General features: G+C 49.1%; 1 protein-coding gene across 2 annotated transcripts in view; it reads right to left on the reverse strand.

Annotated features, from left to right (window-relative positions):
* The window catches only part of Serpina6 (serpin family A member 6), a 13,379-nt gene extending 3,036 nt beyond the window's left edge, over positions 1 to 10,343 (reverse strand). The window contains exons 1-4 of one of the 2 annotated variants that reach the window (XM_019205262.1): positions 10,224 to 10,343; positions 8,219 to 8,354; positions 5,398 to 6,025; positions 2,117 to 2,387 (exon numbers count right to left, since the gene is read on the reverse strand). In XM_019205262.1, the coding sequence (XP_019060807.1) occupies positions 2,117 to 2,387; positions 5,398 to 6,025; positions 8,219 to 8,227 (908 nt within the window). In that variant the 5' untranslated portion in view covers positions 8,228 to 8,354; positions 10,224 to 10,343. The remainder of the gene's footprint in view (positions 1 to 2,116; positions 2,388 to 5,397; positions 6,026 to 8,218; positions 8,355 to 10,223) is intronic. The other variant, XM_010609183.2, reaches the window with a different exon arrangement.
* Positions 10,344 to 10,817: the final 474 nt, after the last annotated feature.

Consider the following 10,817-nt stretch of genomic DNA (forward strand, 5'->3'; position numbering starts at 1 on the left):
AAAAAAAAAAAAAAAAAAAAAAAAAAAAAAAAGGAAGAAAGGAAAGGAAGAGAAGAGAAGAGAAAAGAGCCTGGGCAATGCCTGGGCATTTTAGAGACTTAGTGAGACCCTGAGTCCAACACAAATAAATAAGTAAATGTAAAAAATCCTTAACATCACCCGGATACAGAGTCACTACACAACAGAAACTTTTACTCTAGGTGGGGGTCAGTCTCTCTGAGGGACAGCACTGCCCACCCCACCCTCGCCTGCAGAAGGGAGGAGGGGACTCCCAGGCCCTCCCTGTCCATGCACAAAGCTAGATGAACTTCTGCAGCAGAACCCGGCACCCAGCACCCAGCACTCAGCTCCCAGCACCCAGCACCCAGCACCCAGCACCCAGCACCCAACTGCTCTCTGGGACGGTGTCTTTCAAAATAAAAACCCCTGCGAACCATAAAACTCAAAACCCATCTATGTAATGAAGTAGAAAATATTTTTTCTAGATTTTCTTCTGTAGAGTTGTTTTTTCAGTTAATTTTTAGGACATTCATAAAAGCAAAATTGCTTGTAATTGTGATAGTTCAATACACGTGTTCACTATGTAATGTTTAAACCAGGGTGAGCATGTTTTCTCCAAAATGTACCACTTCTTGTTGGTAAGCATGTGCACATCCTTTCGCCTCGCACTTGGGAGTATGCAGTATATCACAGCACCGTCACGATCTACATCCACTAGCTACGGCACCCTGAGCTTCTTGCCCCCACTTGCTGCCACTCAGGCTCCTCTCACCGCTGCCTCCCCAAAGTTCCTCAAGAACATTGCTGTTGCCCTGCTTTGCTGGTGCTCTGGGTGCAGCCTCCTGACTTGAAAGGCGTCATCCCCTTTTCCTGCTCCATGGGACCCTTCCCACTAGCTGGACTTCCTCTGGCCAGAGGCGCTGCTTAGTGACAAAGATCTGCTCTGCAGGCATTGCCCCTGGGCAGTGTCATCCAGTGTCCTTCTCCTCCTCCTTCTCCTTCTCCTCCTCCTCCTTCTCCTCTTCCTCTTCCTCCTCTTCTTCCTTCTTCCTCTTCTTCCTCATCTCCGTCTCCTCCTTCTCCCCCTCACTTATGCCATTCTACACCATGAATTCCACCAGAATCTGTTTCCTGCTCCAGAGTGCTTGATCCGAGGCCTGACTTTCCCCTCTTCTTCCCTACGCTCAGCCTGGTGCAGAGCACAGAGGGGCTTCTGTGCACGGATGCTGAGTGAATGAGTGAACGGAGGGAACGTGCCCGCCCCACCAGTGCCTCTGAGCTGTTCTACACCGCACACATCTGCCCTGTCTCAAGTCTGCACTACCCAGCCTGCCAGCAGGTTCCACGTTGGCTGGCATTTTCTGACTCTCCTACACAGAATCGAAGGGACTGGGCATCTCCCTGAGTGTGGGCCAGGAGCAGGGCTGGGCACGCCTGTGGTCACTTCAGTTGCACGCTACTTTGGGGCTACCTGGGGGAAATGAGTTGTTTCTTTCCTCCTTCTTCCACTCCTTGATCCCTGCCTCACATCTTCAGCTGGCCCTCCTTGGATGCCAACCCTGCACAGGCCCCTTGCCTGGGCTGAAAGTTGCGGGCATAAGGAGTCCCTTGCCTGGTTCTCCTCCTGACCCCCATCTAGGAGCATATACCCCTTGTTCTCTTTCAGGACCCATTTATTACCCACTCAGGCCCCACTCTCTAACTTGTTTTCTGATTGACTGATTGATTGATTGACTGAAGAAGAGTTCCATCCCCTGAACGAACTGAGATACAGCGGTCACTTGCATTGTGCTTTACCAAGCATCCCAGGAATCTGTAGCAAGTCTTGGTTTCTAGTAAGCAAGATAACAAAATGGAAAAGTAGGGAGCTGGGTGGTTGCTAAGGTCACTTTAAGAAACAGAAGTAAAAATGTGATAATATAGAGGGGGCTATGAAACTCACAGGGAAAGGAGATCTCACTGCTGACTGATCCATGAAGAAACAAGTGTGACCTCCAGGTCAGAGAACCTCAGGGAAACAGTGAGCCCTGCCAGGGAGCCGTGGGAGGGACCACAGATATGCCCTGGTGGCACTGCACTGCAGACACCAACTCGCAGGACCGGTGGGCGGGCTTACCGATGGGCCAGGGACTCGGACCACCGCTGGATTGTGTCCCGGCTCAGCTCGGCGATAACTGTGTCCATCTGCCCTTGGTCTGGAAGGATGAAGAAGACAGTCGCGTTGCCTGTGAAGTTCAGCTGCACCAGCCGGCAGGGGAGCACCGAGTCATGCAGGTACATGGCAGGGCCTGACCGGAACATCATGGGCACTGTCACTGTGGTCGTCTTGTTCACATGGAACATCTCCTCCCTGGTGCTTTCTGGGTTGAAGGGCTGTGCCCATGTGCCTGCGAAGAGGGAGCAAAGAAAAAGCAGGAGTCAGGCACATAGGGTAGGACATGGGTGGCCTCATGGGAAGCAGCAGAACACCATCGTGTCCCCATGAATAGGCCACACGAGAGCCTGGCACATGATGTCCCCCCTGTGGCTGCCAGCATCTTCCAGTAAGATGCCACAGCTCCCAGATGTTTAAATCCTGTTCCATCCTCTACCTCTTGGAATGGGTGGAGGAGTTGCTCCATTTTCTAAGATTGCCTTCTAAACTCAGAAGAGGGCAGGGAGGTCACAAGAATGCTGGGCCTTGGGTTTGGGGGTAGGGTTCCCTGAGAATGGACTTGGTCCTGGCTCCCTGGCTTTCTGGGAGCGATGCTGGACCTCAAGCCACACATTCGATGTTCCTGGTAGGGACTTTGGCTTCAGGATAGACCAACAATCCATTCCATCCACCCAACAACCTTCCACCTGCCACCTGGCCCCTCATGCCAGACCACATTTCCTGAGTGCAGAGCCAGGATGGAAAGGCTCCTTCAGAGTCATAGACACCCCCACCCAGCTCTGGCTAGACCATATCCCATGATTTCATTGTCCAGCTTGCTTCAGGGTGGGGAACTCACTACCTTGCAGTACTGATTGGCTTTGATGGGGAGATATTGCTCCTCGGATTGACCCAAAACCCGCCTGAGGCAGTGCCTTCCATGGAGCCTCCTCTGTCCCGCTGAGCTCACTCCAGACTGCGCAATCCTGTGGCGGGACATTTAAAGACACTGACTGGGTCTCATCAGGACCTCGTCTGCTCTCATTTAAGCTTCTCTGTATCAGGTGAGGACTGAGAACTCCATGGGTCCCAGGTGTTCTGGTGCCCTTGACCTCAATCCCGGAAGTGTCATGAGGCCATTACTTGCTAGCTTCCAGGTTTCCAGAACACGGCACCATGAAGTCCCTTCTCCATCTCAGTGCCTGAAGATCTGTGCATTACGTGGTCAAGTCTTGGTTCTTAGTAGAGACAATGATAGGTTGAAGGATGCAGGAAAACAAGTACGGTCCCAGCATAGAGAGTCAGGAGATCTGCCTGGTCCATCCTGAATAACCTCTCCAAGCTCAGTCACTGTGGACAGTAAGTCAGTATCACACAAAGTACGATAATTTGAGGGTCTTCAAACCATTCTCCAAAGGAAGTCTGATGTCTATGGACCTGAAACAGGGCTTCACTATGGTGCTGATTTTCTTTCTTTTGGTTGTTTCCTCTGCATATCTTTGAATATGACTTCTTCACAGGAGCTGAGCCCTGTGGGCCCCAGAGACATAATAAGATGATTGCTGAAACTGGGCCTGGTTACCTGCACATAAACAGCAGAGGGTTCGCTGAGGGGATCAGGGGAGGCTTCCCAGAGGAGGCAACTTTTGAGCTAAGACCTGAAGAATGGAAGATGTTCTGGGGATTCAGATAAATTGAAAGAGTGCCCATGAGACAAAAGGGGCATGGGCTTTGGACCAGGAAGAATAATGACTCCCTCATCCTGGTCGTCAGAATCTCTGAGTATTCCGGGTTCTTGTCAAGGGGGAATAAAGTTGCAGATGGACATACAGTTGATAATCAGCTGGCCTTGAGATGGGAGTGTGTCATGGATGATTCAGGCATCTCTGTGTAAACCCCTGGGTCCTTAGCAGAGGAAGGAGAAAAGGGCAAAAGAGCCAGGATCAGAGAAGATGGAGTGTTGGGAACAGCTGTGATCTCTAGCTTTGACCCTGAGTCAAGAATCACAGGCGGCTTCTAAAGCTTCAAAAGGTTTGAAAATGTAATCTCTCATAGAGTCTCCAAAAGGCACCAGCCCAGCTCAAAGGTGGATATTAGCCCAGTGTGGTTCATTTTGGACTTTTGACCTCCAGAGCTGCCAGATAGTCAGTTTGTGCTATTTTAAGCCATCATATCAGCAGGGATTCATTACAGCAGCATTAGGAGAAGCACATAGGATTCACCAGAGAGCGATGTGGTCCAGGACAGAGGAATGTAAGAATGTGGTATGACCAGAGTTGTGTGTGTGTGTGTGTGTGTGTGTGTGTGTGTGTGTGTGTGTGTGTGTGATGAAGGAGAGTAAATGTTGAAACAGGAAGCTGGAGAAGATAAGAGAGCAGAGAACTAGTAGCCCAGGTCTTCTTAACTTTGTCACTTTGGACATTTCGGAGTGATATCCTGACTGTTTTGAATAGGATATTTAGCAGCCTTCCTGGCCTCTGCTTACCAGCACACTCTACCCCACTCCAGTTGTTACAACCAAATGTGCCCAGACATTCATCGCCTAACATCCTTGAGGCAGGGAGTCACTCTCAGTTGAGACTGTACTAGCAGAAGGAGTTCTGTTTTATTTTCAGAGATGGTGTGTGTCCAATTCGCCTGATCATAAAAATGATCTAATGTGGAGCTCTTGGTAAAACTATGCGTTGTAGGGCTTTCCAACTGAGATTCTGCTTTAGTAGATCTGGCCTGGGCTCTGGAATCTGTAATATGAACATGTCTCCCTGAAGATTTCTATGAACAGCACTTTAGAAGGCCTAGCTCCAAACTGATGGGAGCTGGAGTTGGGGGAAAGTAGGCCCTTTCAGAGCTGACTGTGGGTTCTGGAGTGGCATGTGTAGGATGGCTGTGGGGGTGTCGGGGAGACCCTGAGGGGGCCTGTGTCTGGTTCAAAGGTGGATATGTGGCCCCTGACCCAGAGCCTGTCTCACATCAGTAATCAGTCAATGCTTGTCGACCATGAGGTAGCCAGTCTGTCCGAGGTTATATGCACGGGCCTCAAACCAATCTCCAGGACCCCAGGAGAGTCACTAAACTCTTCCAAGTTTCATTTTGATTTTTGTAAAATGATATAGTCCCCTTCATGGTAAAGATGGAGACTCCCAGCTGGGAATGTGCTTTTTGAAATCAAAGTTGTTACCCCAAGTTTACCCTAAATTATGACAACTGTTACTATTCTCAGCAATGCCAATGGGGCTCTGTCAGCATGGGATGGGAGCAGATACCTTTGAGGAAGATGTAGTTGACCAGGATAAGGACGGCTGGACTATCCAGTTCAGAGAACATGTCCATGAGTTTTCCCTTTGTCTTAATGTTGATGTACTCGTTGATCTTTCTGCTGGCTCTGGTCCAGTCTCGAAAATCTACAGCCAAAGCCTCCGATTTATAGTAGTGTTTGATGTCTGCTAAGAAGGACTCCCGAGGATGCAAGCTGTGATTGAGGAACAAGGCATTGCCCAGAGCCATTTCCAAGTTGGTGTCTGACTCCCTGAGCAGGTCGTGCAGGTGTCGGAAGTTCTGGTGGATCTTGGTATCTGACATGCTGGTGATGTTGAAGCCCAGGCCTTGGAGAAGCTGGGTCTGTGTGTGGCCACAGGTACCCAGAGACAGCATGGCCAAGGCCATGGAGACACTCACAGGGGAGATGAAGATGTTCACGTCAGGAGCCAAGGCCTCTACGTGCCGATACAGGCTGAAGGCAAAGTCAGCATTGGTTGGCGCCAGGCCCCGGTGAGGACTCTCTGTGCCCGAAATAGCACTGGGGGCCTCAGCCTGGATGGCCCAGAGGCCACTGGTGCACAGGCAGAGGAGACAGGTGTACAGGGCAAGTGACATGGTTGGGATGGCCAGGCCCTGAAAGACAAGAACGCTAATTAGAGCACGTGGTGGTGGCCTGAGCGGGGCTCAGCGCCACAGAAAGCAGCCAAAAACCCCATTCTGACCCCAGTTCCTTCCTCCACACTGACCCCGTGACCTGAGGAAAGTGACAGCAGGGCTCTGGCCTTTAGTTCCCTCATAGGAAGATGTGGCTTCTCTTCACTGCGATTGAACCAGTGCCTTCTAGATGCTCAATACTGATCTAGGTGTTTTGCTGATTTTTGCTCATCTATTCTTCACCACGACGTAAGTAAATACTATTAACTTGATTTTAGGCACCCACAGACAGATGCTGAGAGAGGCTAAATATCCAAAATATTGGATATCCATTCTGGTATATTCAAAATGCAGAAAGAAAAACAAAACAAAAATTTCCATCAAGAATCTTATATCTAGGAGCCTGCGATTTAGCTCAGTGGTTCCACTGCCTGCCTTGCAAGTGCAAGGACCAGACTTCGCTCCCCAGTACACCCCCTCAAATCTTATAGCTAATAAAGTCATCTTTTGAAAAATGAGGAAGACATTAAGACTTTCCTAGATAAAGCAAAGAGAGCTCAAATCATGCCCAGAAAGAAATGAAAGATTCATCTCATTTCAGATTGAAAAGACACTGGATATCTCCCGGAAGCTAGGCAAATAAACAAAGATCTCCGGTAAAGCTAAGTGCTTGGACAGTTATCAAAGTTAATATAGTTGTAATTTTATCTTTTATTTTCTATATGACTTTAAATTAACATATAAAAGCAATTATTCATGTATGTTTTGGGGACACATATGCAGAAAAATGTGACTTCAATAACTAAATAAAAGTAAGGCTAGAGCTATGGAGAAGCAGTTTAATATGTTATTGAAGTTAAGGTGTTATAAATTTAGAGTATTATAACTTTAGGGTGTTAACTATAATCCCCATGGTAACCACAAAAAATAGCCAAAGTATATGTATAAAAGATGGTGAGAATGAAAACATTTTACTTCAAAAATTAACTTTAAAAAAGGACACAGTAATATAGGAAATGATGTCTAGAAAACAAATCACAAGATGTTGGAAGGAAGCCCTTCCTCATCAGTAATTACTTTACTGTAGAAAGGATCAGATTCTACAAAGGACAGAGATCAATAGAAGGGATATAATGGTTTATTTTATGTGTTCATTTGACTGCGTTCAGGGAAGCCCAGAGTGCTGGTGTCTTAGCCCATTCAGGCCTCTGAGAGAAAAATTCTGTAGGCTGGGTTATCTCTAAAGAACAGTTCTAGAGTCTGGGAAGTCCAAGAGCAAAGCACAGCAGATTTTGTGTTGGGTGAGAGCTTTTTGCTTTCCAGAAGGTGCTGTCTTGCTGTCCTCTCACAGAGTGATGGAAGTGATGGAGGTCTCTTTATCTCTTTAGTAATCACCCTCCTCAAAATTCCTCATGATGACACTACCACAGTGGAGATTTCAATACATGAGTCTTGTAAATATTTGTAGGCATTCAGACCACAGCAGCTGGTACAACATTATGCTAGCATGTGTCTGTGAAAGTATTTCCAGGAGAGATTAGGATGAGTCCATGGATTGGGTAAAGAAGAGCCAACCTTGCCAATGTTCACCCCATCCACCGAGGATGCAGAGAGCATAAAAGGGTGGAGCAAGAGAAAATTCTCTTCTCCTGTGAGCTGAGACACCCGTGCTCTGCCCTTGGACCTTGGAACTCCTGGGTTTTGGGCCTTTGCATCCTGAGACCAGCAGCCCCATTTCTATTCTCAGGCCTTGCGTTAAGACTGGGAGTTATGCTGCCACTGGCTCTCCCTGGTCTTCAGGTCCTCTGTGGGACTTCTCTCCATGATCACATAACCCTATTCTCATAAATCTCTCCCTTCCCACTCTTATTTAAACCAGTGTGCAGGAATCTGTGGTGTACTCCAAGTGTGGAACCACTGGTCCCTGGAACCCCTCAGGGGTCCCTTGCGTGAGATGCTCTAAAACCCAAACCTTGAGAGGATAGATGCGAACCCTCTTCCAGCACTCCCTGCCTGACTCCTCCTCCCTCTGCAGAGTGGAAGGACAAGCTCAGTGGCTGATCTGAGACCCCTCACTTCACTACTGGATGATAGGCACAGGTGGGGTCCACTCCCCCCCCGACCCCCAGCTGCTGGGCTTTACTGGGTTTTCCCCCAGATCTGATTTCTGACCTTAATCATTGCTGGGTCTCCAGTACACTTCTCTCCTTTCCCTGGGTTTTGTGGCAGAGCAGGCTGGATTCAGATCTCAGTGAGACTCTTTATTCACGAGGTGATGTGGGAACTGTTTAAGCTCTGCCTCAGTTTTCTCATATAAAATAGCGGAAATGAAAAAATGGAAATAAAGTATTGGTAAATAGGGAAGGGAGGAGGGGGTGAAGGGAGGGCAGGGGTATAGGGAAAAAATGAGAACCAAGACCTGTCATGTAAAGATATAAGATCCTAATGATGAATGTAACTGTACTGTATACCTAAAATGTACCGATAAACTCAATGAGGAAAAAAAAAAGAGTACGACCTCAACATACATCCATTTTCCTAAAATAAATAAATTAATTAATTAATAGCAGAGACAACAGTCCTAGGACGGCTGGCCCATTTGGTGGTGTTTGTCTCCTCTCTTCCAGTTTCAGCACACAGCCCAAGTTTGGAGCTTGGCCGCTCTCCTGCACTCAGCAGTTGTGCTGTCTGGTCTCTGGTTGGTCTTCGCTTTTTGCTCAGCTTCCTCCAACCCCTTCTCCTGCTTCTAGCTGTTTCTTTCTAAAATTCCTGCTGAAACACTTTCACTGGCTCCCTGGTATCCAGAGACAGATGCAATCAATCCCTTCTTAGGTGGCCTGGCCACCCTTACAGCCCAGTCCCTGTTGACAATCCTGCCCCCAGCCTTGAACTGGCCCCTTGATGCCCCAGCCGCCAGCTTCTCTTGGTGCACATCACACTTTCATCCTTGAAGGGCAGGGCAGGGCAGGGCAGGGCAGGGCTGATCGGTCCCTTGATGTTTGTTGAGCCCTGCAGGACTGAGCCCCTGCCCTGTCTCTGTCCCATGTGGCCCCACTGAGGCCCCGGCTCCTTCACGCCTAGCCCAGCTCACTCCCTCACAGCCTTTGAGGATTTCATGCTAAGTCACTGTACCCAGGGAGCCCTTCTTCTCACTCTTGGTCCCTGCTCTGATGTCACACACAGAGGAATCTGCTTCAGTGCTGGTCACTGCCACCCCAGTCCATGTTTGTGAACCTCTCTTGGGCAAGGACCCTAGCAGCACAAGGCCAGGGGCAGGCTGGTCCTTCCTTCCCTCCCTTCTGTCCCTGCGGAAGGAAAGGTGCAAATCTCCAATAATGAATGTCATTATAGGGTATACCTAAAATGTACCAATAAAATGAATTAATTAACAACAACAACAACAACAACAACAACAACCACAACCAAAACTCTCCACCTCAGAACACCGCTGTGAACAGCAGTGAAGGCTGTTATGTGTGCTTGGCTTAGGTGACTTCCACCATGTGGCATTGGGGCCCATTTTACAGATGAAAAGAGGGAGCCAGGAGGCAGAGCAGCCTGGGCAGGGCTGAGACTCCAGCGCCAGCAGAAGTCTGACTTCTGAGCCTGGCTCCCCACCCAGAGCTATCAGACTGCAAAGCAGTTCACACAGGAACTCAGCCACAGAAAAAGGCAGAGAGTCAGTGACAATCCACATTGTCCTGGCCCCGGGTCACCTAGCGAGAGCTGTGGCAGATACACATGTGAGAGCCTGTAGGATGCCCCTGCTCTGTGCCAGCTCTGCACACCCCCTGGATTGGCATTCTCCACTGGGACACTGCCTGGCACTGATCCACAAAAGCCCTCAGTCTCAGTCTCTCTCTAGCTGTGGCTGCTGCTGGGCTGGGCTTGGGAGCACCAGGTGCGATGGATGGGAAGGGAGCTTAGCTACAGCGCTCAGTGACAGCCTCTGTTCTCTGAGAAATCAAAACCCTACGGGTGACCTGCAGACTGGGAAGTGCTCCAGGGTGGCCTCATATCACTGCCCTCATGATCTGTGCCCCAGGAAAATAATCTAAACAAGTACGAGAGCTGCAGCTACCACTTTGTTCTGGAGGGTGCAGGGGCAGAGACTAAGGCAGGCGCAGGGGCAGGGGCAGGGGCAGGTAAGCCCCAGGCTTTGCAAGGAGTCACTCACTGTCCGCAGTGGGCTCGGATTGCTCTGCTGGCTTGGTGCTGTCTAGGATCCTGACACGCGTACAGTAAGCCAGTGGGAACGCAGATGGCTAAATCCTGCTAGCCAGCTGCCCTGCTGGTTAATGGTTAGAGGGGGACAGTGGCCTTCATCATGCAGTGGTCCCCACCCCTAAGCCATTGGCCAATGGCAGGCTCTTCAGGAAATTTGAGTAAACATAGCAATGCCGCACATTAACTTTCATCAGTATTCAAGTTTCCAGTCTTACTATTTGATATAAAAATGAGGCTGGAGTTGCACCAGTGTTTGTGGTTGCCTCATGACAGTAGGCACAGAACTCACTAGTGCCAGACACAGACACCTGTGAAAGCACATTCTGAGCACCGGTGGGGATGAATCAGGCCGGTCCTGCCTTCAAGGTGGTCTCTATTGGGTGGGAGGGATGGCTGAGGGATCATCCCAGCCAAGTGCTTCCTATAGATTATCTCATTTAATCTTCACAATGTTCCAATGAGTGGGCTTTGTTACTATTACACTTCTTCAGATAAGGATGCTGGGGTACATCGCAATTGAGTAAGCTGCCCTTGAGATTCAAAT

Source organism: Fukomys damarensis, unplaced genomic scaffold (assembly GCF_012274545.1).
Source record: "Fukomys damarensis isolate Sample0158 unplaced genomic scaffold, DMR_v1.0_HiC HiC_scaffold_21, whole genome shotgun sequence".
In the NCBI taxonomy this organism is placed as follows: Eukaryota; Metazoa; Chordata; class Mammalia; order Rodentia; family Bathyergidae; genus Fukomys; species Fukomys damarensis.